This window comes from Bubalus kerabau, chromosome 4, assembly GCF_029407905.1.
Source record: "Bubalus kerabau isolate K-KA32 ecotype Philippines breed swamp buffalo chromosome 4, PCC_UOA_SB_1v2, whole genome shotgun sequence".
In the NCBI taxonomy this organism is placed as follows: Eukaryota; Metazoa; Chordata; class Mammalia; order Artiodactyla; family Bovidae; genus Bubalus; species Bubalus kerabau.
In genome coordinates, this window is record NC_073627.1 from 22250391 (window position 1) to 22278305 (window position 27915).

Genomic DNA, 27915 nt, shown 5'->3' on the forward strand with positions numbered 1-27915 from the left:
CTTAGGGGCGGAGCTACAAGGGGGCGAGAGGCGTGGCTTGGCTGTCAGGTCCCTTCGCCTTTTGTTCGGTTACTGAGTTGCTGCCTTGGCCAGAGTCTGGAGCAGCCGCCGCCCGAGCGCGCCGATCTCAGTTCGCAGCCCGCGCCGGCTCCCATCCCGGCCCGACCCCTACCCAGCCCGGCCAGGCTCCAAACGCAGGTGCGGACGATCGGGGGGCAGGTATCGCTGGGGCGAGGGAAGGGTAGCGAGGCCGAGAGGCCGATCCTCGTCGTCTCTGGGCAGGTAAGAGCCGGAGCCAGGGAGCGCCACCCTGCACTGGCGGCAGGGGGCGCGCTGGGGTCCTGGGCGCTGCTACCAACCGGGCGCGAGGTTCGGGCGGAGCGCTACTGGGGGCTCGGGGAGAGGGCGGGCAGGGGTCAAGGCAGGTGCCTCTGGATCGCGCCTCCCCCGGGGCCCGCGGAGCTCTCTCGACGCCTCGTCCCTGACTCTGGCCCTGCCTCTTGCGGGGGAGACTTTCACCTGCTCGGCCTGCTTCCCAGCGCTCACTCTGTAGTCAGGAATTTACTGTTTGGGAAACTTGCTGCCGCTGGTCTCTTTGGGGCCACCCTCACCCCACCTCACGCGTCATCCTCGCTTTCCCTCCCTCTCTACTCCCCCAGGCCTGGGTGGGGCCCTATTGTCTGCGCCCGGTTTGCCCAACTCTGGGGGGGCTGAGCGCACATTTTGCCAGCGACGCGGGCCCCACCTGCCAAGCAGGTGAGCACAGGAGTCCAGAGGCCCTGCCCTCCAGCTCTGCGAACCCTGTCGGGACTGTACCTGCGGCGCCTCCCTCGGCTCCGCTCCCTGGGTGCCGGGCTCTTAGCTCTGCCATCGGAGGCGGGATAGGACGGCAGTGGGATTGGTGCTGGGCCCGGCTTCCCCGTGCAGCCGGTGTCTGGCACCCGCGTCAAGAACTGGGGTCTGGGCGGAGGGGTCGTGCACGCCTGGAGAATTCACCCGCCCAGTTACCGCAGCTGAGGCTTCCAGAGTGTTATGGGAACAGGACTACCCTTGCTCTCTGTCCTCTTCTTGGAGGAAAATATCACCTCAAACAAACTTTTCAGGAAGAAGTATTCACCGCAGCTTTCCCTGGGGCTTTGCCTGCCTCCTGGCCCGGGGCTTCCCCCCAGGCTTAAGGGGTCCTTCCCGGAGCAAAGTCCCCTCCCCCAGTCGGCCAGGCTGAACCTGGGCTAGTGCCTGCGTTGTGACCCCGTCCACCCTGCCCCCACCTCCATCCTGTTTGCTGGGCCCCTGGGGCCTGAGATGGGGGCCGGAGTAAGGGGGGGCGGTGGGTGGGCCAAAGGGGAAACAGCTTCTTCCTTCTCTTCCTGCCTCCGGGGACCACCACACCCCCTCGCAGGAGGCCTGCCCTACAGGCTCGCTCCCGATCTCTGCCCCCCTCCCCAGGAATGGGGGTGGGGCAGGGCCGGGCCTGCAGACTGAGGGTGGGGGGAGCGATTGCTCTGGTCTTTTTTTTCTCTGTCCCATCCCCCACGTCATTTAGCTGGCTGGTGACTGATCCGAAAAGCGGAGCGATGGGGCTGGATTTCCATTAGATTTCTAGGTTTTCGAAGGTACATTCCTTCTGGAGGTTTTTGCACCCACCCCCTTTCCTGAGAGAGTTCGAAGGGGAAAGGAGGAAGGCTTCAGCAGGAAGGGTTTCAGGCAGAGCTGCTTTCGCCGCCGCTGCCTGCCCCCTCCTCCAGTTTCCTGAGAGCCCTTTCCCTGGCCTCCTTGGGGGAACAGAGTGGGGAATGTAGGAGCTAGGTTCTCCTTCAGTCCTGGGATAAAGGGAAGATTCGGGGGATCAGGGTTGCTTGCTCTGATTTGCTTGGGAAGACCCTTCCTACCCTACAACTCTACCGTGGGGGTAGATGGGAGAGTGGGGGTGAAGGTCAGAACCCTCCCCGCCCCCCAGGAGTGCCCTGGGTCAGGGGGTCCCATGCCGCTTTTGCTCCTGTGGGTGTCACAAGGGCAAGTAGTTTGGGCAAAATAACCTGTTTTCCCTCTTCTTTATGCCAAAGTGGAGGAGGGGAAGGCGTTGTAATTACGCTGGGTAGATGATTAGTTTAGCTAATCTGGTTTGTGGCTGCGATGAAAAGATAATACTGAGGTGCGGAAGTATTGCTAGGAGGAGCAATACTTACTGGACTGGAAGGAGAGGCGGGAAAGGTAGGATCCGAGTGGTCAATTCTTGCTAGATCAAACCTCAGCTAGAGTGACAGGATCCCTCTCCCTCCTTTCTCCCGGTCCCACCCCGAACCCCAGTTACACCCCATTTCCTCTGGAACCTATGTTTGGGCTGCCAAGGATGAGGCTTTGAGACTGCATTGTGTGGGAATAAAAGGGTATCGATTAGGCAGGTACAGGTGAGGGGGTTCTCTCCCTGGCTTGGGAGTGCTTGGGGAAAAGAGCCACCTTAGAATGAAATGGGGGCAGCTGACTCCTGTACAGAAGAGCTGTTATTTGGACATGTTACAGTGGGGCAGTTCTGAGCATAGGGATTTAGACTTGGTTTGAGCTAGGTTTGGTTCCCAGCTCTGTCACTCATTTCCCTTTGGAGTAGTCACTTCACCTGTCTGAACCTCAGTGATCTCCTGGGCAAAAATGGTAACTTAAAAGACAAGGGACTACTTACAAATTCCAAGCACTTTCATTAATTGTTCTCATTTAATCCTTACAATCATCCCTCTAGGCAAGCATCGTTCACCATTCTACAGGTGAGGAAATGGAAACTCAACTCAAGGGAGTTAAGTAACTGTCCAAGGTTGCACAGCGAGACCTGAGCAGGGCCACAGCTGGTATTTGGGTCCTTTGGCTCCAAGCCCAGAGCTCTTCCTGCTGTATCACTCCACTGAGGCTCTGGGAAGAATTTTTCTGCCATTGCTTTTTTAAGAGTCTCTGCTTGGGAGTCTGGGGAGATGAGAGTTCAAAAGGGCCCAGGATGGTGTGTGTGGGTGGTGAAGGTGGGGGCAGGTTTGTCAGGGGTGACTCATGTCCCAGCCTCCAGCCTTCTGAAACCTCCCTGCTCCATGGCTTGGTTTTCTGGAGGGGGCTGTTTCCCAAAGGCCAGGGGCTGTGGCGGATGTGTGGAGGAGGTTGTGACAGGGAGAGGAGGGCAGGGGTCAAAGCTGCTGCTGTCTCCCGGCTTGAGCTGGGCAGAACCACGGACTTTTCTGGGCTTGTCCCTGTATAGGAAGTGGGAGTTGTCTGCTTTGCTGGGGGCTGGAGCTGTGCCAAGCAAGTCGGGGGGTCGGGGGTGAGGTGGGGTGGGGGGGACCTGTTCCCTGGGGAGTAGAGAGAAATGAGAGTCAGATTTAGGACTGGGCCGGTGTCCTACTGGACTCTACCAGTCAGTGCTGCCAGGCTGCTCTTGGGCAGGAAGTTGGCTGTCCTCAGCTTTGGAGCTGGGAGCCCTGGGGGCTGGGAGTAGATTTTCTGCTGTTGAGAAGGCCTTTCTGGTCATGAGGGTGGGGTCAGCAGAGCCTTGGTCCTGGAGGGAGGGGCTGGTGTCCCTGTCCTCAGACCCGCCTGGCTCTGGCACGTCTGCCAACTGGGCACCTGACACCCGGATGGACCTGGGAAATGGGCCTCTATCTGTGTCAGTACAGCCTGGGTACTGAGCCTATCAGCCTTGGACTTCCAGATCACTTGAGATCAGGAGGGGACCCTAGGCATGGCGAATTACTGATCCTGGAGAAGAGAAGACTGAGGGGACTTAATGTGACAGACGAGGAAAGAGAATGAACTCAGTCCTGGCTGATTGCTACAAAGAGGGTGACAGGCTCGCAGTTTTCCACCCTTACCTCCCCCAACCTCCCACCCAGAATACAGAAGTGATCAGGACTCTTTTTTTTTTTAATATTTTTTAAAAAAAATTATTTATTTTTAATTGAAGGATAATTGCTTTACAGTATTGCATTTGTTTTTGCCAAACACCAACATGAATCAGCCATAGGTTTACCCATGTCCCCTCCTACTTGAACATCCCTCCCACCTCCCTCCCCAAGTCTATTTCTTTTTCTTCCTTTTTTTTTTTCACCTTTTTGGCACGTGGGGGTCTTAATTCCCTGACCAGGGATTGAACCCGCACCCTCTGCATTGGAAGGCAGAGTCTTAACCACTGCACCACCGTGGAAGTCCCCAGGATGCTTATGGAAGGAATGGAGGCTAGACAGGAAGAAGGACTTCCCACCTGTTAGAGATGAGGTCTTGAGTTGATAAGTAAGAGGGAGATGCCAGTGGAGGCTCAGAGTTGACTCTTCTCTGAAGGGAATGAAGCAGGGCCCCATCCATGTGAGTTGGGGAGGGCCAGCCTACCCCAAGAGAGCAGGCAGGAATCACTACTGTTTAGGGGCAACTCTGAGGTCTGGTGGGTCCCTGCTGGGGAAACTTTTAGTCTTGTGTCTTTTGGGAGGAGAGACCTGGCTCCGAGAGGGGCAGGGAGCCATGAGCCACTTACCCACTGACCCCTGCGAAGAGAAAGAGCAGTGTGACTAGGGCAACTCATCAGGGTTTGTGTCTCTGCAAGGGACACCATGAGGCTTGCCTCCTGGGACATGGTTGAATCTGGTGGAGGTCTTGGGAGGCATGGACTGCCCTGATTTCCAGCAGCTTCTTTGGCCAGGCCAAAGAGAAAACTCTCTGACCACTCCCCCTTTGCTCAGCCTCTTGGCACCTCAGCTGTTGGGGGCCCTCAGGGCAGGAAGCTCAGCTTTCTGTGACCTATGGAGTGTAGGTTAATAGGTCAGCTATCTTTCCTCACTGTGGGGACAGCAGATTCTTGTCTCTGGCAAGTGGCAGGCATGGAGGACAACTGAGACAAGGCTGGGCAGTCAATACACTGCTTATTTGGGGGTGAGTGGAGGTTGTACTCACTATGACTCCCCCTCCTGTTTGATTGAAAAAGTAATATCTGCTCACTTTGCAAAATAGTTGGAAAGTTTAGGAAAGTTTATGAGAGAAGAAAAAGTCATCCATAATCCTATCCTTTGAGGCATCTACTACTAACATTTCTTTCCCTTCTCTTTTTTTAGCATGCTCCTGTTTCTCAGCCTTGCTCTTGGATGATCTCATGCTGTGTATACAATAACAAATTTTAAACAAACCTTTACCCAAATCCTGGTTTTCTCCAGCAAATGCTGAACAGGGAAGTAACAGTTGGATCTTACTTGCTTTTCCAGGAGGTCAGGCAGCAATCCCTGCAGAATGAAACTCTGGGGAATCACAGCCTGAGGAGTGGACACAAGCTGGGGTTGGGCTCCCCAGGCCCTCCTGGGATGGTTGGGTGGGGACAGCAGGCACTTGGGTATTGAGATATGTCACTGACACAAGTGAGTCTTTAGCGGTTGTTTCCTGAGGCTGGTAAAGCGTTTTTCCATTCCCAGAAGTCTTGGTTTGGGGTCTCTGCTGGTTTGGGATTTTTGCCCACCCAGGGCCCCCAGCAGGGAATGGATCTCCAGCTGGAGTGCTCTCCAGGGGAGCCCGGAGGTTCCCAGGGTCCAGCCACCTGGCCGGGCATTTCCCTCTCCTTCAAGTCCCCTTCATTTTCCCACCCTGGTTTGTTTGCTTTGGGCAGGAGCCCAGAAGGAAGAAAATAAACAGCAGCTGGGTCAGCCTGACCTGAACCTCCTCCACCCCCAGCCAGGCCTGGGCCGCTGCTCGGGCTGTCCTCCAAACCGGAAGTGAGGGGTTTCCTCCGGAAGCTCAGGATGGGCTTCTGTGTCTTCTCCTGTCCCTAGGGCCCTGGCCATGGCTGGTGCCCACTTCAGTCTCTGCCCATTTGAAATGACCAGTCTGATGGGGGAGACCACAGTTTTGGCCAAGGAAATCTTGTCCCCGGGTGGGGGTGTTTCTCCTGGAGCCACTAGTCTGAGGGGAGTGGCCTCTCTGGGAAGCCCCAGCCTGACTAGGGGGAGATAGGGCTCTCAAGGGAAGTAGTCACATCTCTGTACTTCTAGAGTCTGTTTCCGACTGTGCTTGGGCCCGCCGGCCAAGTCTCTGCAGGAGCCAGAGACAGAGTGAGGAAGGGTGGGGGCTGGTGACCCTGCAGAGCCCAGCCTCTCCCCTGGGGCTGCTATGTGGGGAATGTCCACGCCTGACTGGCCTGCCCGCCCCCGACTGCAGACCACAGCACATGTGACCTGGGAGAGGGGCAGCACTGTTTCTGCCCCTTCCCCTCCCAGGATCTGGATATAACTCATCCTCCGCAACCATACCCTGTCCTCCAACCCCAGGGGCTCTGGCCTAGGACCAGGAGGCAACTCCCCTCCTAGCCCTTATCTGAGAGGTCAGGGAAGAGAAGCTTGGGTCTTAACCTTGGGTGTGCGTGCATGCTAAGTCGCTTTAGTTGTGTCTGACTAACTGCGACCCTATGGACTGTAGCCTACCAGGCTCCTCTGTCCACAGGATTCTCCAAGCAAGAATACTGGATTGGTTGCCGTGCCCTCCGGCAGGGGATCTTCCTGATTCAGGGATCGAACCTGTGTCTCCTGCATTGGCAGACAGGTTCTTTACCACTAGCACCCCCCTGGGAAGCCCCTGGGGTATTGGGTCCTAAAAAGCAGGCTGGCTGCCAGCTACCTTACTGGGCCCATCTTTGCTGGCCTCCTCTGCAACTTCTTTGCTTTCCTAATGGAAGCACACTTGCCTGGGTTGTTCCTATCAACAGAGGCCTTCTGCAGTCACGGTTGTGTACCATCCAGACAACTTAACAGTGGTCTGAAGAAAGCAGTGTCTTGATTGTCTCCACTTTATTTTTGGCTGTGCCACTCAGCATGTAGGATATTAGTTCCCGGTCCAGGGATTGAACCCATTCCCTGTGCAGTAGAAGTGTGGACTCCTAACCTCTGGACTGCCAGGGAAGTCCCTGTCTCCACTTTACAGAGGAGGAATATGAGACTTCAGGAAATCACATGACTTGCCCAAGGGCACAGGGCCAGTGTGAGGTGGGGCTGGATGGAGCTTTCCCCTGACTGCACCCTGTCCTCGGTCCCCTTCCTCTGTCACTGCCTGAGCCCATGATCTGCATCTGCAGAGTCTGACCTCTGGCCCAAGGACCTTCTGGAAGCCCTGCTTGCTCTGTTGCAGTGCTTCTGAGCCAGGTCCCAGCACACCGCTCGGGCAACCAATTCCTGTTCCGATTTCCAGATGTGTGATTGAAACTTGGTGTCATACAGCCCAGCCCAGCTGGCAGGGGAAGGAGCCTGTAGCTCTGGTGGGAGTTTTTAAATTTATTTTTAATTTTTAAATATTTTTGGCCATGCTGCAGTGCACATGGGATCTAGTTCCCTAACCAGGGATCGAACCTGTGTCCCCTGCAGTGGAAGCGCAGAGTGCTAACTCCTGGGGAAGTCCTGGGAGTTATTTTTTTATTTCAGAGCTGGGCTGCACCCTGCCAGGACAGTCTTGGATTTAGAGTGCCCGGTGACAGCCCACTGGGTTGGCCATGCAGACGAGGAGGCAGGAGTGGAGGGCAGTGTGCCCCAAAGCATCCTCATTGCTTGCTTGCAGATTCCTGGCCAGTGTGGACCAGTGGGGGAAGGGTCCTTTGCACCCCCTCTCCAGAGCCCCTGTTTTCTCTTCCTGCCTCTTGTGAGGTCCCCATCCCATCCTGTGATCTCTGAGCTGGCTTCTTCCTCCTGTGTTGCCAACAATAGAACCACTGCTAAACAAAGCGCCCCCATTCAGTTCAGAGCCCCGCCCTGTGTCTGGCTCTGCCCGTCTCCGGCCAGGGTGCCTGGGCAGGGCCCACGTCTGTCTCGCCTCCTTCCACCCTGGCTCTGACCAGGGGCATTGTGGTGGGTCTCCAGATCCAGGGCAGAGAGGGGTGAGACTAAACTGGGTGTGGCCTCCTCCACCCTGGGAACTGCAAAACCAGCATTTTGGTTTCTTGTGAGAGAATTCCCCTGATTCTCCTGGGGAGTAGGTGAGAAGAGGTGGGGTTGCTTGACAGTCCTGCCTGAGGTCTTACTTAGATCTTTCCTGTGCTGAGAGTAACTCCCTCCACCATCCTTTCTTCATGAAGAGTTCTGGTGTGTCTTCTCTGAACTGCTTTCTACCTCTGACCTTGCCCACCCTCAGCCTTTTCTTGACTGTCATGGGAACTCTGACTTTTTATGCCTAGAATCTTAGATATCAACGTTCCTCTGAGATCACCCAGGCCACTCTTTCTGTGGATGAAGCACAGAGAGGGAAAGCTGTTGCCCAAGGACACACAGCAAGTTGCCAGCAGAGCTGGGACTAGAACCTGTGACTCCTGATTTTGGAGCAGCCAGTGCTTGGCTCCACCTACGCTCCCTTCAGCTCCCTGCCTCCGGTCTCTCTGCAGGTGCCTGGCATTCTTTCCCTGATTCCAGGGTTTCCCCTCTTCCCCCAGATGCCCTGTTAGGAACCAGGGGAAGAGGCTGGTTGGCAATGAGGCAGACCTGAGCTTGAGCAGAGCACCACTATTTTTCAGCGTGGCACTTGTTTCCTCATCTGGAAACTGGAATAATCAAATGCTGACCAGGGTTGCTTCTAGGAAGCATGAGATTCATTTGCTAATTAAGACACACGCCCCTGCCTCCATTCTTCCACTATGGTGGATCCTTTGACCTCCGTGAGGCCTCTGTCTCATTCTAGGCAGTTGTCCAGCCCTCAGCTTCTCTTAGCTCCAGGCTTGGGCTGGTTGGGGTGCTGAGGGGCCTGCTAGGAAACACCTCTCTTATGGCTAGCCTTGACCTCAAGGGTCCCTTTGGATCTGGGGCCAGCGAGTGGATTGTTCCTTAGGTTCTGGCCAAGGCCCACATCTCTCACTTGGCTGAGAAGCACCAGGGGTAGGTGATGGTCTCTACTGGGAGCAGTGTTTTCTGGCTCAGATGGGCTGTTTTTACTGATAGGGCTGGAGATACCCAGTTTTATTTTTTTAATAACTCACTATAGAATAAACAAGAAAAATTATACAATCATCTCAAGAGATGTAGAAAGATCATTTGGTACCATTCAGCATCCATGGCACACAGGCCTGGAACTCAGACCCAGCAGGGCCTTCCTTCTGCCTCTGAGTGCTAGTTTGAAATCTTTTTTTATTTTTGATTGTTTTTTCCATTGGAGGATAATTGCTTTACAATATCGTGTTGCTTTCTACCCTACATCAACATGAATCAGCCACAGGGAGATGTCCAGTTTGTCCTCAGCAAATCTGGCTGAGGCTCGGCGGCCAGATGGCAGCTCAGCTGTCTGCCCGGCAAAGTAGCCTTCGCAGGGTTAATGCAGCTGTCTTTACTGACGCAGTTTCATCTTCCTTCTCCGGGCTCGGATGTCCAAGGCTTCCTGCCTGAATTTTCTCCCTGGGGGCTGCTCGGAGACAGGCTTTCTCCTCCCAAACTCTCCTGTGTTCTCTGTCTTGTCTCTCCAGGGAAGGCAGGAGTGCTGGGTGGGCAGCGTGTGCTTAGGGCAGGGGCGAGGGGGAGGGCTCCCCCTGCAATAGCTGCATCGGCCTGGATAGCAGCTGGGCACATCTGGCGGCACCGAGCCTGCTTCTGTTTATCAGCCCGAAACTCTGAGTCACTTGGGGTGATGGGAGGAGAGGAAAGAAGCTCCAGGGAGTGGGCCTGGCTCCTGCCTCTGCCTGTTCCAGGTGTGCTTATAAGCAGGGGAGGGGAGGGGTCACCATAAAAGGCAGGGAAACCTGAAGGATCATTGGCGTCCTCCTGGGAGGTGGCGCTGGGCCTGTTTGGGAATACGTATCTGTGGTGACCTTTGTTCCCGGCAACGGACCAGGCTCACCAGCCACTGCAGCCTCGTCCTCAACTGGTCTCCAACGCAATGGGACAACGGGTTTGAGGTGCTGGGTGCTACCTCCCCCTGGGTGGGCCAGCCTGGGGTCTACTTGCCATCTGAGGCCACACTGGGTGTGCACAGACCACAGACAGGTGTCACTCACACCCATGCCTGGTCCCGGCTGTCATTTCTCTGCTGTGCCCCCTCACCCGGTGGGGCCTCAGTTTCCCCATCTGTAAATTGGGAAGCAGAGCATGTCCTTTGAAACCCACTTGTGAGGATGTTGGCTGTCTTGAAAGGCACCAGGCAGGCCCTCACCGGGGTGCAACTTCTCTCATTCCTCTTCCTGGCTGTTGGACTCTGGAGGTCAGCACCCGAGACAAGGGAGCTGGACAGACCAAGTAGGAGTCACCTTGCTGGTACAGAGTCAGGCCCAGCTATTCATGACCCTCAAGTGTCCCCAGGTTTCTGAATAGTAGCAGTGACTCCCCTAAGGCCTGCTCCACCCTGAGGAGAGAACACACGCTGGGGGAATACTGATACCCAGGCATGGCCACCGACATTGAGCTCCTACTGTGTGGCCAGGTGCCCAGCTGGGTTGGTGGTGGGAGGTGGTGCTGCCCCATTTTACAGATGAGGATGGGGGTTCAGCTGAGCTGTGAATGGCCCGGGAGTATGTGGCTGAGGTCTGAACTGGTTGGTGGGACTCAGAATTCTGGGGAAGGCTTCTAGGAGCTGGGGTGCCAGAGAGATGGGGTTCTTAAGGCCTGAGCCTCTGGGGTCACTCCTGATCCTGCCCCATATGCAGAAGATTCTGGAGTCTCTGAGGCTCCTAGAGAAACCTGTCTGACTGCTTCCCTGCCCCACCCGCTTTCCCAGTTTCCCACCCAGTGCCTGGGGTGTATTTGCCTCACCTTGCAGCCCTTCCCAGGAGTCCCAGTGGATGGGGGTGGGCCTTCGGGACCCTAGAAGTTGCTGGAGGCTCTGAGTGATGTCTCTTGTCCTGGGGGTTTGGGGCTGTGGGCCGCAAGGTGAGTGAGCCCGTTACTGCCAAAATCTGGCTTTCTCTGCCCACTGAAGTGAAAGTGAAGTCACTCAGTTGTGTCTGACTCTTTGCGACTCCGTGGACTGTAGTCCACCAGGCTCTTCCGTCCATGGGATTCTCCAGGCAAGAATACTGGAGTGGGTTGCCATTTCCTTCTCCAGGAGATCTTCCTTCTCCAGGAGATCTTCTTGACCCAGGGATCGAACCCAGGTCTCCTGCATTGCAGGCAGACGCTTTAATCTCTGAGCCACCAGGGAAGCCTGAATTTAAAAATACAGAGATAGAGCTTAGAGGAAATAGAAAGGTAACTTTAATCCTCAGCCGGCAGAGGGGTAGAACACAGTAGGTTTGTGCCTCAAGAACTGTTTCCCCTTCTTCCATAAGGAATCTGAAGGGTTATATAAAATGAAGGCTCGCAGTCAGGGGTAGGTGATGAGAAACAAACGTATAAGGATTTTGCGTCCTCTTCTTGCATTGTTTCAAAAGTAGTCATAGGCTGGCATCAGGTAGCCCGGTAATTGGATCTGGCAGTCCCAGTCCCAAAGCCCAGGAGTTGAGCCCATTGTCTTTTGTGTATTGTAGTGTGGCCTTCTTTCTGTAATGCAAAAAGAGAGAAAACTACCAGGTGTGGTCTGCGAAGAGAGTGCTGTGAAGGTGAGCACCAGATACAGGATGTAATTAGCATGAAATCAAAGGATGATAGGCACAAAATATAGCTTAAGTGGAGTTAGGGGGCAAAAAAACAAACTTAGACTACAGGTTTGTTGTTGTTCAGTCGCTAAGTTGTGTCTGACTCTGCGACCCCGTGGACTGCACCTCCCCAGGCTTCCCTGTCCTTCCCTGATTAAGAACAGTTAAAGTGAAAACTAGGGGTAATCTGGCCTGCTCACTCTTCTCTTTATGTTCTTTGTTCTCAGGAAAGAAAAGAAAAACTCATTTTTCTTTGTTCCTTTTCACTGCAATAAACCCAGGGCTGGGTTGGAGCATCTGGCCCTTTAAGGCACCTGTCCCCATGGGGTTCATCCCACCCTGGGCTGGAGGTCAGAGATACAAGCTCAGGACTCACACCGGGTGTCCCACCCTGGGCAGTCCTCCCTGGGTTTGGTTCCTTGTGCCTCCCACCATCCTCCACAGCCCACTGGGGCCCTTGGGGCCATGGTTGGGGGAAGAGGTGATGGGCAGGGCCTGGGGAGAGGCTGGAGATGCGGGCCGTGCCAAGTGATGGGATGTCCCACCTGGTCAGCTAATTTCCTGCCCTTCTTCTGTGTCCCCAGCAGCCACCATGGAGGTGATGAACCTAATCGAACAGCCCATCAAGGTGACTGAGTGGCAGCAGACATATACCTACGACTCTGGCATCCACTCGGGGGCCAACACCTGTGTGCCCTCGGTCAGCAGCAAGGGCCTCATAGAGGAGGACGAGGCCTGCGGGCGCCAGTACACGCTCAAGAAGACCACCACCTACACCCAGTCGGTGCCCCCGGGCCAAGGTCAGGACCCCTGGGGACTCTTCTGTGGGGCTATCCCAGCAGAAAAGCATCTGGCTCCTGGAGGGAGGTGAGGGTCAGAGGAGGCAGACCTCAGGAGGCTCCCAGTCTTTGATGGGAGGCCCAGCTCCGGTGCTTAGACTCAGCAGTCTGAGGGAGGAGGCACAGCATCTTCACAGCGCCCCTCCATCTGGGAGGGAGGCAGATTCCCATCCCATGAACCTCTAATAAGAAGGGGAGGCATAGACCCTGCACACCAGTCTGATGGAAGAGGCATGGTCCTTGCCCTCCACGAATGTACGGAGTGCTGAGGAGGCACCCCTGCTACCCTCAGGGAACCCAGAGGCTGGGGGAAGACACAGTCCTTTTGCTCAAGTACACAGCGGGGACAGAGCCCAGTTCTGGGGCTTGGTCAGGGTGGGGATGCCTGCCAGCCCAGGGTGCCCTGCCTCTCTGGGGGAAACGAGGGTCCAGTTCCATCTGTAGCCCACAGATGGCTCTAGGGCCCTGAATGGTGCAGTATGGTGAGCCTTGGGAGCTGGGGAGGGTGGAGAATAGGTGATGGCAGCCCGGGCCACTGCAGTGCATAGCCTCTGCACCCCGGGGAGCTCCTCCTGACAGCACGCAGAGGCCTCTCCGCTTGGCGGGGCCAGGCATTGCGTTGCTTGCTAAAGTGCAGTATCAAGGCAGGAAAGCCATGTGGATGTCCCCTCCTTCCCAACTAATGGGAGCGGGGAACCTCTGTCTCCCTCTCCTCTGGGCTTTGGGACACTCACCAGGGCAGGGCTGCTTGGGAAGCTGGGGTACCTGTCTCTGGGACTTCCAGACTTACCAGGGGGTGGAGCCTGGACTGAACTGAGAGCCCTTCTCCTGTTTTGTGAATCCCACAGTCCCAACTTCCCCTGTCATCCATTGTATTCTATTGGGTGACCCTCTGGGCCTCTATTTGCTGCTGCTGCTGCTGAGTCACTTCAGTCATGTCCGACTCTTTGTGACCCCTATGGACCGTAGCCCTCCAGGCTCCTTTGGTCATGAAATTCTTCAGGCAAGAATACTGGAGTGGGTTGCCATGCCCTTCTCCAGGGGATCTTCCTGTATCTCCTGCGTTACAGGCAGATTCTTTGCCACTAAGCCACCGGGGAAGCCCCTGGGCCTCTATTTAGCTGACCATATAATGGGTGAATTGCCTCCTTTGGGGAGGTTGAGGGTGTAATTAGAATCATGAGATCTCAGGGTTGGAAAGAGACAGAGGTTGTATCATCCTACCCCTACCTGATTGTTAAGGGAGGGGCATAGAGTCAGGGTTGGGTTCTGGAGTCAGGCTGTCTGGGTTCCGGTCCCAACTCAGGTTCTTATAACCTCTCTGTGTCTCAGTTTTCCCATCTGTAAAGTGGAGATAATAATAGTCCTTGCCTTGTAGGGTTGTAAGATTAAATGAGAAAAATATAAGGACTGCAGTTAATTCACTGCTGGGCACACAATAAGTATAGGCATAGGACTTCCCTGGTGGTCCAGTGGTTAAGGCTCTGTGCTGCCAATGCAGGTGACACGGGTTCAATCCCTGATTGGTGAGCTGAGATCCCACATGCTGTGCAGCATGGCCAAAAGACCTTTAAAAAAGTATAGACACAAATTTTTTTTTTTACAAATTGAAGATTTGTGATAACTGCATGGATCAAGTCTATATGCGCCATTTTCCCAGCAGCATTTGCTTACTTCATGTCTCTGTATCACATTTTAGTAATTCTTGCAATATTTCAAACATTTTCATGATGATTCTCTTTGTGATGGTAATCTGTGATCAGTGATCTTTGATAATGCTGCTATGACTTGTTGAAGACTCAGATGATGGTCATCATTTTTTGGCAATAAAATATTTTAAAATTAAGATATGTACATTTTTTAGACACAATGCTATCGCACACAAGATACTATAAATAGTGTAAACATAAGTTTTACATGCAGTAGGCAACCAAAAAATTCATGACTCACTTTACTGCAATATTCACTTCTTCATTGTAGTGGTAGGGAACTACATATCTTTTATATATTATACATTATATAACCATAATATCTTTTAGGTATGCCTGTACTCAAAAAATGTTAACTATTCCTTTTAATAATAATAAACTCTGACCTTATTTTTAGTGATATGTGCCAGGCACACGCATCCTTTCTTTTAAGAACAGTTCACACCTATTATGTCACTTAATTCTCATAAGAATTCCCTGTGATGAACAGAACAGGAGGTGCCCCATTTTATCGCTGATGACCTGAGGTGGTGATGACCTCCTCAAGGTCACTGGTTAAAGGCAGAACTGTGAGTGGTGGACTGGAAGTCAGCCCAGAGAGCCCAAATGGGATGCCTGCTCCCCAGTGTCCCCCTGCCCGCTTCCTGCAACTCAGTCCCTCTTTGCTGGCCCCCAGGTGACCTGGAGTACCAGATGTCCACAACCGCCAGAGCCAAGCGGGTGCGGGAGGCCATGTGTCCGGGTGTGACAGCAGAGGACAGCTCGCTGCTGCTCACCACCCAGGTGGAGGGGCAGACCACCAACCTGCAGCGGCTGGCCGAGCCATCCCAGCTCCTCAAGTCGGCCATCGTACATCTCATCAACTACCAGGACGATGCTGAGCTGGCCACCCGGGCCCTGCCTGAGCTCACCAAGCTGCTCAATGATGAGGACCCGGTCTGTGAGGGCCTGGCCAGGGTGGAGGCAGGACAGGGACGGGAGAGTCAGGGGTCTGTAGGAGAGGGCTCTGCCTGGGGTGGAGAGAGGTCATTTCCAGAGCTTCATCAGTGGGAAGTCTGACCCGGGTCTGTCTGAGCTTTGTGGAGGTGTCTCCTGGCCCTTCCTTCTCACAATGGCAGCCGTCTCGGCCCGTCCGCTCACTCCCTCCCCTCCTCCTCCTTACCCCCCAAGGTGGTGGTGACCAAGGCGGCCATGATCGTGAACCAGCTGTCAAAGAAGGAGGCGTCTCGGCGGGCGCTGATGGGCTCGCCCCAGCTGGTGGCAGCCGTCGTGCGCACCATGCAGAACACCAGCGACCTGGACACAGCCCGCTGCACCACCAGCATCCTGCACAACCTCTCCCACCACCGCGAGGGGCTGCTTGCCATCTTCAAGTCTGGCGGCATCCCTGCCCTGGTCCGCATGCTCAGGTACCCACCCCTACTCCCTGCAGGAGCCAGGGGCATCCCCTCCCTTAGACTTCCCTGGTCTTCCATAGATTTATTGAGCACCTACTGTGCCAGGTGCAGAACTACACCCAGTCCTGATGCTCAGCTGCTCACAGCCTAGCAGGGGAGACAGGCAGGTAACTCTCAGGTTATTTCTCATCTCAGTGTAGATGAGGGCAAAGGTGTGCCCAAGATTGGTCAGTGGAGCTCCAAGAAGCTGTTCACTTTGATGGCAGGGGGTTGACAGAGGAGTGGACTTCGACTGGTGTAGATGATGGGAAGAGTATTCCAGGCAGAGGGAACAGCCTGTGCAAAATCCCTTGCCACCTTTATCTTTCCCTGCCTTGCAATGTTGAATAGCCTTTTTCCTGATCCCCATACCCAGCTGCAAGTTCCTTAAGGGCGGAGATACTGATCTTACTCCTGAGTCGCTTGCAGGCCTTTCTAGCATGATGCCTTCCACATGGCAGTTACTCAGGTGTCCAGGGGACCAACTCAGTAGGGACAGGTATGCTTAGCACCGAGCTGGGAGTCCAGAGCAAGAGGAGTCATGGTCTCAGTGGAGAGAGGAGAGGTGCTGCGTGCTCTGTTCATAGAGATGAGACTGGACTCATGGGACAATGAAATTTTAGTAAAGAGGTATTTCCATAGAGGTGTCAGTACTGGAGAAGGCTTCCTGCAGGAGGTGACCCACATTTACCTGGAACCTGACTCACATGAACCCTCTACCCCCATCTCAGCTCCCCTGTGGAGTCGGTCTTGTTCTATGCCATCACCACGCTGCACAACCTGCTGCTCTACCAGGAGGGTGCCAAGATGGCAGTGCGCCTGGCAGACGGACTGCAGAAGATGGTGCCCCTGCTCAACAAGAACAACCCCAAGTTCCTGGCCATCACCACCGACTGCCTGCAGCTCCTGGCCTATGGCAACCAGGAGAGCAAGGTGGGCTGAGCCCTATCGTCCTCACACAACCATTTGCTTCCTCCAGTTCTTCCTGCCCCCAACCAAGACCTGCATCCCCCATGCCATCCCCCTCCATCCAACTGCAGCTTCAGGTCACTGCTTCCTTCCTCTTTTTAGGTTAAATGTATATATGTAAATTCTGATGTAATGTTTCATCATACTACTGAATATTTTGAGGATAAGGGAAAGAAAAAATGATCCTCACACAACCATGTGCTTCCTCCAGTGCTTTCCTGTGGGCATTTTTTATACAGTTGTAGTCATAATTTACAACTTGGCATGTTTTCTACTACTGTATGATATTAAAATTATTATTATTGTTTTTTTGCTACTCTGTCCTCAAAACCACCCTTTCTAAGAGCAAATAACATTTCATTAAATGGAGACTCCAGACTTTATCCTGAGGAAGGGCATTTAAGTTGCTCCTGATCTTCAGTTTTTATGAACAATGCTATAATGAACATATTCAAGACACAGCTTTTCCAAAAAAGTAGGAATTTTTTTCTTCAGTAGGGTTAAGGATTTTTAATATTTCTAATCTTTTACAAAAATTTCCAGGTACTTTCCAAAAGGATTGCCTTACTTACAATGCCATCAGCAGCAATGTATGTTAGTAGTCTCACCTCATCCTTGCCAGCATTGTGTATTATCATTTTTTTCAATATTTGGTTTATTTAATAGTCACAAAAGCTATTCAGGTTTTTGGATGAAGCTCAGTAATAACAGCTGTGTCACCTACCCTCCCTTCCGTCCTTGTTCCTTGCCAGAGACCCCATCTGTCTCACACTCATTTCCCCCTCCCCCAACAGCTCATCATCCTGGCCAATGGAGGACCCCAGGCCCTCGTCCAGATCATGCGCAACTACAGTTATGAGAAGCTGCTCTGGACCACCAGCCGCGTGCTCAAAGTGCTGTCCGTATGTCCCAGCAACAAGCCTGCCATTGTGGAGGCTGGTGAGTACTGCAGCCCGTGAGGATGGCCCATGTAGCCTGGTGGGTGGGGGCGGGGCCCCTGGCCAGCCACCAGGCTCAGTCCGCCGTGCTCCCCTGTGGCTGACATGTGCTCATCTCCTACCCCAGGTGGGATGCAGGCCCTGGGCAAGCACCTGACGAGCAACAGCCCCCGCCTCGTGCAGAACTGCCTGTGGACCCTGCGCAACCTCTCGGATGTGGCCACCAAGCAGGTGAGGGAGGTGATCAGGCCTGTGTCCCCCTCCTCAGCTGTCTTTCTGCATCCAGCCTCCTGTCTAGGAGTCTGACCTCAGGAGCCTGAGGCCCCTAAATCTTGCTCCACTGTGGCTGAGGCTGGAAGTGCCCTTCATCCCTTTAGCTAAAGGCTCTAATCCCTCTCAGGGGTTTCGGAAGAGGACTAGAGGAAAGGAGCTGATGGCTCCAGGCTGGGGTTCAGCTGGTACCAGAGGAGCGGTTATGCCCTAGACGTTGGGCAGGGAGCAGTAGTGTGCAGGCGATGGCTTGGGGGCCCTGGTGGCTAAAAAAAACTTAAGGAAAAATGCAGTTTCAGGACAAGTCTTCTGGTTCCTCCTTTAGACCTGTCTGTCATTGCTAAGAATTACATCAATGTTCTAGGCTCAGTTAAGCACTTGGGACACTGACTTCTTTACCCCTTTCAGTACCTGGAGGTAGAGTGTGGGGCTCGTTGTTAGCTGAAGAAACAACGGCTCAAGTGGTACATATATACAATGGAATATTACTCAGTCATGAAAAAGAATGAAATAATGCCATTTGCAGCAACATGGATTGACCTAGAGGTTGTTGTTATACTAAGTGAAGTAAGTTGGACAGAGAAAGACAAATATTATATGACATCACTTACATGCAGCCTCAAAAAAATGATACAAACGAACTGATTTGTAAAACAGAAACAGACTCACAAACTAAGAGAATGAATTTATAGTTACTAGGGTGAAAATTGGGGGGCAGGGATAGATTGGGAGTTTGGGATTGACATGTGCACACTGATATATTTAAAATAGATAACCAACAGGGACCTATTGTATAGCACAGGGCACCCTGCTCAGTACTCTGTAATGACCTAAATGGGAAAAGAATTTGAAAAATAATAGATACATGTATATATAACCGAATCACCTTGCTGTACAACTGAAACTAACACAACATTGTTGATCAACTATAATCCAATATAAAATAAAAATATTAAAAAAAATTTCAACTATATCTAATATAAGATAAAAATTAAAAAAAGAATATTTTCAACTGTACTCCAAGAAAAAATTAAAATAAAAAAAAAAGAAATTTTTCATAGAAAGAAGAAATAGAAACAGGCTCAGGGAGTTAAGAAATGGCCTTGGTCATGGCTAGTAGACGGCAGAGTTGGAATTTGAACTCAGGACTGTCTGTCCCCAGCGCCTGGGGTTTTTATATTCTACCACAAGGCCCATATGGCTGTCCCTGGGAGAAATGAGGTTTCTGGTTTAGGGATGTTTCCTGAAGGCAGATTTGGCTTGGGCACCACTGAGTGTGCAGCAGCAAAGGCCCAGAAAGGGAAGAAGCATATAAAAGTGGTTCACGTGGGCCACTGCAGCATGGCTTAACAGCTTCATTCTGGCCTAGGGGCCTCCCTCGGCCTGAGTCCAGTCCTATTGGGTCTGAGGACCCAGAGGAGGAGTCGGAGGGGCTGGAGAAGAGAGCATGGGACTTAGAGATAAGCTTGGGTTCAGATCTGGCCCATGAGCTGTGAGTCTGTAGGCCAGGCCCTCAACCTCTCTCAGCCCCAGATCCTCCATGGGTAGAACTGCCATCTCACGGGGTGTTGGCAGGATTGCGGGATTGAAGATTCTCAGGGCCCAGGGAATCTGTACTGAATGGGCTGGAGACCCCCACTTAGGCCATCTCGCTCCCCTGGACATACTTGGGAAGCCCCTGCGTTTGGGGTTTTCCCTCACTCTCCACTGCTTTCCCCAACCCCAGGAGGGCCTGGAGAGCGTGCTGAAGATTCTGGTGAACCAGCTGAGCGTGGACGACGTCAACGTCCTCACCTGTGCCACGGGCACTCTGTCCAACCTGACGTGCAACAACAGCAAGAACAAGACGCTGGTGACACAGAACAGTGGTGTGGAGGCGCTCATCCACGCCATCCTGCGCGCGGGCGACAAGGATGACATCACGGAGCCTGCCGTCTGCGCCCTGCGCCACCTCACCAGCCGCCACCCTGAGGCCGAGATGGCCCAGAACTCCGTGCGTCTCAACTATGGCATCCCAGCCATCGTCAAGCTGCTCAACCAGCCCAACCAGTGGCCACTGGTCAAGGTACTGCCTGCTGCCAGGTGGGGCCAGGCGAGGAGAGGAGCTCCGAAGACAGGATTAGAGCCTCCACAGTCCATGGTGTCTCTGCTCCTGAGACCCAGAATCCTTCTATCTCGTAGCTTGGCCATCAGTTAGAATAGAGCTTCAGAGTTGAAGGCGCACAGGACCATCCTGGGCGGTCTCAATTCAACTGCAGGCTCAGATTCGGTAGGCGTGGGGTGGGCCTGAGACTCTGCATGTCTAACGAGTCCACAGGTGATTTCTGTGGTCCACGGGGCACAGTCATTATGCTAGAGGGTCTGGACGCACAAAGTCGTCCTCATATGAATGGATGGGTGAGGTCACCTCATCCATGCATTCTAGCGCCTGAGAAGTGGAGAAGCCCTGAAGGGCTGGCAGCGACCAGAAAGTGAGACCACTTCAGCCCATACTCAGGAACTTGTTCCTTTGGCCACGCGTGGATGGAAGGGTGTCAGTACTGTGTCATGTGTCCTGCTCAAACTCAGGAAGGATGCTAAAGAGACAAAGGGTAGAGAGGGTTCTGGTGACACTTGGTGTCTGCCATTGGGAGCCAGGGAACCTGGAGGCTGCCTGGGTAGAGGACAGATGTGTCAGTTCCCTGTCACAGACAGGGGAGGGGAGGGTGAGCCAGGGCAGAGCTGTAGGTGTGTGACACCTGGTGCCAGAGTGAGGGAGCGACTATAGACGGGGTCTTGTCAGAGGGCACCAGAGCCAGCTGGCAGGGTGGGAGCCTGGGGCAGAGACCTCGTTCCAGATCCCACTGCTCCAGCTGGATTACATTGTGAGCGTCACCAATGCAGGAGGCTTTCGGGTCAACCCTAGCGAGGACTCCCTGATAATCAGAGTTTGGCAATCATCAGAAAAGCAAGACTATGTTGTCCGTGAGGGAGCGTTAAGAGAGAGGGAACAGGGGTGAGGGTCAAGGCATGGGGGCTGGTGGAATATTCTGGAATGGAGTATCATTTTAGAAAGGGCTATTAAGAGTCTGACACGAGGAACAACAAGATCATATGGAATAAGGGGCATGGGCTGGGAGAAGCATCATTCTCTGGAGACCTTCCAGCACATCCACGGCTGGCCTGGGGGAGAAGAGACCAGGGGGAAGGAGGAGATAATGCTGGAGAAGTGGGATCCTCCAGATGTCCAGGAAATGCCCTTGACGGGTGCCCTTTTTCTTGCCAGGCAACCATTGGCCTGATCAGGAATCTGGCCCTGTGCCCAGCCAACCATGCCCCACTGCAGGAGGCAGCGGTCATTCCCCGCCTTGTCCAACTGCTAGTCAAGGCCCACCAGGATGCCCAGCGCCACGTGGCTGCTGGCACACAGCAGCCCTACACGGTAAGTGAGCTGCTGGGGCCTGTGACCGCCCGCTCTGAGAGTCTGGCTGCCCTCTGTGTGAACGTGTGCGCACATGAGCGTGTGACTAGGGGGGCAAGTTGCCACTGAGGCAAACTCCAAGGACCAGTGAGGTTTGCCAGTGTCCTGGAAGGGGGTGACCACTCCCTAGGCTCACTGTTGCTATACCCCAGTGGCTCTTCTCGTGCAGGACGGTGTGAGGATGGAGGAGATTGTGGAAGGCTGCACTGGAGCCCTGCACATCCTTGCCCGGGATCCCATGAACCGCATGGAGATCTTCCGACTCAACACCATCCCCCTGTTTGTGCAGGTGAGTCTGGGGCAGGTGGGCAGGAGAGGTTTCCCCCAACCCTTGCTTTACCCCACTGCTGAAACGGGAATGTTTGAGGCAGTCTGGGCCAAGCATCAAGAGGTCTTTGGAAGCATTTGGAGAAAAGTGGCCACACCAGACGTGATCACTTAGCAAACTCCAGCATGGGAAAGGCTTTCCAAGCTCAGAGGTGAAGAGTCCACAAACGAAAACAGCAAGTATTCTTAATGTCAGAAACAACATTAAGGTTTTAATGTCAGAAATAGCCTAAAACCATTAAAAAGTAAACAGCAAACTGGAAAAATATTTGCAAGCCTCGCAACAGACAAGAGTTTAATATCTTTCATATAAAAGGCTCATTAATAGTAAACCTCAGTAGTTATCTACAGAGAGGCACATGTAACTCCCAGGTGGTTCATAAACAAACAGTGCTCTATCAACCCCAGGAGTTTAAAAGAAATGAAGCCTATCCCACAGGGAGAGCCCATTTTCCACTATCAAATTGGCAAAGAAAAAAAAATGGGAGTGCTTTGTGCTGGTGAAGATGCAATAAAATGGGCAGTCTTATACCCTGCTGGTAGGAAGATAAGGTGGTGAAACCTCTCCAGGAAGCAACTTTGTGGTGTGTATAGACAGCCTTGAAAATATTGGTATTCTTTGATCAAGTAGTACAGGTCTGGGACTCTCTATGAAATAACATAATGTAATTTAAAATGTGGCATAAATGTATATGTGCAGCTGACGATTGCACTGTTACTAACAATAATTGAAAATTAACTGCCCAGTGATAAGAGAATGGTTAAAAAAAGAATGGTCCACTATATCATGTGGACATAGACAATGGTGTTGAAGAATTTTCAGTTTTTGAATTTTTTTCCTTTAATTATTAATGTTCAGAGTAAGGAATTTGTGCTACTCCCACTTGTGATGGATAAGGTTTTTTAATTTCCATTGTTGTTTTGCTTTGTAGCATTCTCCTTCTCTCTTGAGTACCAGTATGAACTCATAAATATTGTTTGTTTTTTGGCCATTTTTCTTCTCAGGCTGGCAGTTAGTTCCCTGAACAGGGATCAAACCCAGGCCCCCCTGTAATGGGATAGCAGAGTCTTAGCCACTGGACCACTGGGGAAGTCCCTGAACTCATAGATTTTTAAGGAAAAGTTACTGAATAATATGGGGAAATGCTTTATGCTACAGAGTCTGATTAAAAAACAGGAATCAGGGACTTCTCTGGTGGTCCATTGGTCAAGACCTCGCCTTCCAGTGCAGGGGGTACAGGTTTGATCCCTGGTTGGGGAGCTAAGATTCTACGCGCCTTGAGGTCAAAACAAAACACAACAAAACATAAAACAAACAATATTGTAACAAATTAAAAAAAAAAATGGTCCACATCAAAAATAGTCTTAAAAAAAAGAATCAAATATGTGTTTATGACTGTGATGAAAATCCAATGGAAAGAAGCTGTGTCTGAGTAGAGGGTTGTGGCGGTTTTTTTAAATTAAATGAATTTTTAAAAAATCTTTTGGCCTTACCTCAAGGCTTATGGAGTCTTAGTTCCCCAAGGAGGGATTGCACCCACGCCCTGGTATTGAAAACAGAGTCTTAACCACTGGATCACCAGGGAATGCCCTGCGTTTCCTTTCTTTAGATCTTACTTAGACTTTTCACACTTTTTACCATGAGCTTGAGTTATATCCAAAACTGGGAGGCGGAGATTGGCAGGGTGGTGAGGTGTGTTGCTGGCTCGCCTCACGCCCACCCCGCGCCCCTCTCCCCAGCTCCTCTACTCCTCGGTGGAGAACATCCAGCGCGTGGCCGCCGGGGTGCTGTGCGAGCTGGCCCAGGACAAGGAGGCGGCGGATGCCATTGATGCGGAGGGCGCGTCGGCCCCACTTATGGAGCTACTGCACTCGCGCAATGAGGGCACCGGTGAGGGGCTGGGCTAGGCGCAAGGGGGCGAGCAGGGTGAGGAGGGAGGCTGGGGGAGGTGGAGGCAAGCACCTGACCTGCCTGGCCTGTCCTTTTCCCTGCTCAGCCACCTACGCCGCTGCCGTCTTGTTCCGCATCTCCGAGGACAAGAACCCAGATTACCGCAAACGGGTGTCTGTGGAGCTCACTAACTCCCTCTTCAAGCACGACCCTGCCGCCTGGGAGGCTGTGAGTATCCTGGGTTGGGTCGCAGCGTCTGGCTGTGCAAGTTGCGTACTGCACAAGGACAGCACTTTGTCGGGGGTGTGTGTGTGGGGTGTTACCATCTTGTCAGCTTCATAGATTTTAATTTTTTTTTTTAATATGCCGAATGGGGGAATCCTAGTTCCCCGACCAGGGTTTGAACCTGGGCCCCCTGCAGTGGAAATGCAGAGTCCTAACCACTGGATTGCCAGGGAATTCCCAATAGATTTTAATTTTATAATTGAATCATTTATGACAGTTCCCAGCAGATGAAAGTAATAGGTTGGACCGTCTACTGTTTTTGACCTACAAAATGGAAGTTTTATGTTCAAACTGATATAAAGTGTTGGGGCAGGAGTGCCTTTCCCTAACTTGCACAAGGGTGCTGTTCCAGGCTGACGGCTGCCCTGATCCTGCGTGGGGCTGCTCCTGACACCCATTCTCTAGTCCTCTCCCTGCCACTCCCCTCCCCAGGGCTGCTCTAATTCTGCAGGTGCCTCCAAGGGGTCTTCGCTTTTCCTTTGGCCCCTCTTTATCTGTTGTTTTTTGGTTGCACAGCATGTGAGGTCTTAGTTCCCTGACCAGGGATCAAACCCGTGCCCCTTGCATTGTAAGTGTCTTAGCCACTGGACCACCAGGGAAGACCTCCTTGGCTCCTCTAGAGAAACATCTCTTGCTGCTCTTCTCTCCCCACCTCCCCCACCCCAGTCCAGAGCCTGTGTTTCCTCCCTTCCCCTCTCCCCTAATGTTTCTCTCTGTCTCTGTCCTCAGGCCCAGAGCATGATCCCCATGAATGAACCCTATGCTGATGGTAAGTGGGTGCAGAGTTGCTCAGGACCCTGGAGTGCTGGGGCACAGGGGCGTCCTTTGTGGGTGTATGTGAGCGAGGGAGCAGCTTTTTGTCCCCAGGACCAAAGGACCAGGACAGTCACCGTAGTGTTCACACCAGCTCCTGGCCAGGTCCCTGACTTGGAGTCCAGGTCCCTAAGTGGGGGTGGGGGGGTCCCGCCCACTGGGGCAGGAAAGGGTGGAAGGTGTGGCTGAGGGCTGTCCAGACCCTCGCAGAATAGCCTGAGACCCTTCTCCTCGCCAGACATGGACGCCACCTACCGCCCCATGTACTCGAGCGACGTGCCCATGGACCCACTGGAGATGCACATGGACATGGATGGGGACTATCCCATCGACGCCTACAGCGACGGCCTCAGGCCCCCCTACCCAACTGCAGACCACATGCTGGCCTAGCTGCCCGGACCCGAGTATGGCGCCCCCTCCCCCTGCTTTGCAGCTCTCTCTCCCACTATGGGCTGCTGAGACTTGGGCTTCCCTTCCCTTAGGACCTCCTTCTCACGGGAGGCCTCTCAGGCTTTCCCTGAAACCCTGGCTCCTTTAGGAGGGAGCAAGCGTGGGGCCTCTGGGTGCTAAGCTGTCCCAGGGAAGGCATGCCTTGCCTGCCTTGTTCTATTATCTTTGCTCCGGGCAGCGAGTTCCTGCCCCTTCTGTGGATGGTGGGCGGGTGACACAGGAGTGGCACGAGCTCCCAGGGGCCACGGACCTGGCCTAACCCTCTGTCTATGTCTGCTTCCCCCCACCCCCCCAGGTGCAGTTCCCCATCTGAGAAGTTCTCCGTGCAGGTGATGGGGCCAGATAGCCAAGTGCCTGAATCCGGGCAGCAGGGCTGCAACTTCCTGCGGAGCCCCGTGCCTCCAGAGGTTCTCTGTGGGGTCTTTCTTGGGATGGTGATCTGCTCCTGCTTTTCTATTCTGGGCCGTGGGTCCAGGGCCCGATAACCCGTTCCCACCCCTGAGGCCCTGGCACTAAAACTTTAGACTCGAGGCACCCACCTTGTCCCCCCCCGAAGCTCCCCTCTCCTCCCAGGCTGCCCATCTCCAGTGGCTTGGGCCCCACAGCTCTGGCTTCTGATTTGATCACTGAACTCCAACTGTGCTGAGTCCCCGGGATCTTCAGGCCCCAGGTTCAAGGCCAAAAGGCCCAGAATCCAAAGCTTGTCTTGGAAAGTTCAGGGATCGTCTGGGAAGATGGGGTGGAGACACGGAGAGATTGTTCCTGCTTCAGGACACTGCCTGCTCCCTCCCCGGGACACTCAGTTGGCTTTGGCCTCTCCTAGGGGAGCTTGGGGACAGCGCCCTCGAACCTTCCTCCCGCCCACACAACTACCCTAGCTGACCCCTGAGAAGTGCTCTTGGCTGACCCCTCTGGTGTGCGGTGAGGGGCTTTCTCTTCCTCTTCCTGTTTCAAACTCCCCACCACCACCTCCTGCACACAGGTGTTGGGGGCTGGGGGAGGTCCCAGCAGAGTTTTATTATGATCGCTTTATGTTTTTGGTTATTGGTTTTTTTTGTATAGACCAAAGCAAAGAAAATAAAACTAACACACTGATCTGATGGAGTTTGTTTGAGGGAGAGGAACGACAGGGACGGAGCTCCCTTAGCCTGGTACCTCCTCCATGGCTGGACCCTGAGTGTCTATGGCCACCTCGTGTGTAGAAAAGGCTGGGGGTGGGGAGAAGCGGAGAGAAAGGAGCATCCACGAGCTGGAGTTGATTTAATTAATACATATAACTCAAAACCTCAGGAGGGGTGAAGAGCTGACTAGAGGTGAGTCCCCCCTTTGGAGGACACCAGGCCATATTTGTCTCTTCAATGGGGAACCTCCTTGCTGGCCTCTCAGTCTGCAGCCTGCTCTTCCCCTTCCCCGTGCAGCCTTAATGATCACTGGCTGATTTCTCCTGGGCAGAACACTCCATGTGGCCTATGGCTTGGAGGCCAGGTTCCTTTCTGGTCTGTGGTGGGCCCGGCCCAGCCCCTGCCCGCCTCCCCTCCCCTGTTCCTGCAGCCAGCATCTTCCAAGCTGTTTCTTGACTCTGGATCTTGGCCCTCTGCTCTCATTTTACCCATCGCAGTGTAAGTGACAGCTTATGTGATGGTCCTGCACTCATGTCCCCAGATTCTCCTTCCTGGAGTGGGCTGAGTATGACACACATGGGCCCCTGGGGGCCTGCTGTCGCCACATCTATTTCACGTCTACACCTGCCTGGAGCTCGGGCAGTGCAGGGAGGCCGTGGCCTTGTTGGTGGAGGAGCAGTGGCACAGAGGTATTGGGGACAAAGCAGGGAACCCAATTAGGACGAGGCTGTGAGGTGCAGGCGAGAGGTGATGAAACACTGAGCCGATCTCCACTGAGATGAAATGGGAGGGAGAACAGAATTTTTAGGGACCACAAGAGGTTTTTTTTTTTTTTTTTTGCTACACTGTGCAACTTGTGGGATCTTAGTTCCACAACCAGGGATTGAACCTTGGGAGTGAAAGTGAGGAGTCCTAACCACTGGACCATCAGGGAATTCCCACAAGAAGGTGTTTCTTGAAAGATCAGTGCACTTTCTCATACTCTGTGTTCAAGGCCTGTCTGGTCTGCTGGGTTGCTGTAACAAAATACCATAGACTCGTGGCTTAAACCATGGATATTTATTTCTCACAGTTCTGGAGGCTGCAAGTCCAAGATCAAGGTGCCAGTAGATGCCATGTCTGGTGAGAGTGCACTTCTTGGCTTCCAGACAGACACCACCTTCTTGCTGTGTGCTCACATGGCCTTTCCTTGATGCCCACTCATGGAGAGAGATTCCCTCCCTCTTCTTCGTTGTTGTCGTTCAGTTGCTAAGTCATGTCTGACCCCGAAGACTATATATAGCACGCCAGGCTTCCCTGTCCTTCACTTTCTCCTGGAGTTTGCTCAAACTCATGTCCATTGAGTCGGTAATGCCATCCAACCATCTCATCCTCTGTTGCCGACTTCTCCTCCTGCCCTCAATCTTTCCTAGCATCAGGGTCTTTTCCAGTGAGTTGGCTCTTCGCATCAGGTGGCCAAAGTATTGGAGCTTCAGCCTTAGCATAAGTCCTTCCAATGAATAGTCAGGGTTGATTTCCTTTAGGACTGATTGGTTTGATCTTACAGGCCGAGGGATTCTCAAGAGTCTTCTCCAGAACCCCCATTTGAAAGCATCAGTTCTTTGGTGCTTAGCTTTCTTTATGGTCCAACTCTCACATTCATACATGATTACTGAAAAAAAACATAGCTTTGACTATACAGACCTTTGTTGGCAAAGTGATGTCTCTGCTTTTTAATTCTCTGTCTAGGTTTGTCATAGGGCTTCCCCAGTGGCTCAGTGGTAAAGAATCCACTTGCAATACAGAATCCTCAGGAGACTTGGGTTCAACCCCAGGTCGGGAGGATCCCCTGAAGGAGGGCATGGCAACTCCAGTATTCTTGCCTGGAGAAT

General features: G+C 53.1%; 1 protein-coding gene and 1 non-coding gene across 5 annotated transcripts; one reads left to right on the forward strand and one right to left on the reverse strand.

Annotated features, from left to right (window-relative positions):
- On the forward strand, positions 1–26018 carry JUP (junction plakoglobin). 4 transcript variants are annotated; one of them, XM_055575886.1, is made up of 15 exons: positions 1–198; positions 12121–12336; positions 14761–15020; positions 15255–15493; positions 16252–16453; positions 17284–17428; positions 17555–17658; positions 19424–19762; positions 20963–21118; positions 21327–21446; positions 23225–23375; positions 23482–23603; positions 24390–24429; positions 24712–24877; positions 25219–26018. In XM_055575886.1, the coding sequence occupies exons 2-14, from the start codon at positions 12129–12131 to the stop codon at positions 24861–24863; spliced, it is 2238 nt and encodes a 745-aa protein (XP_055431861.1). In that variant the 5' UTR covers positions 1–198; positions 12121–12128; the 3' UTR covers positions 24864–24877; positions 25219–26018. The 4 variants fall into 4 exon arrangements, with proteins under 4 accessions (XP_055431861.1, XP_055431862.1, XP_055431864.1 ...); XM_055575887.1 differs by having other exon boundaries at positions 12124–12336; XM_055575889.1 differs by lacking the exon at positions 1–198 and adding an exon at positions 265–282.
- TRNAG-UCC (transfer RNA glycine (anticodon UCC)) lies at positions 23761–23833 on the reverse strand. The gene has a single exon. It is a non-coding gene; the product is annotated as a tRNA-Gly (tRNA).
- Positions 26019–27915: the final 1897 nt, after the last annotated feature.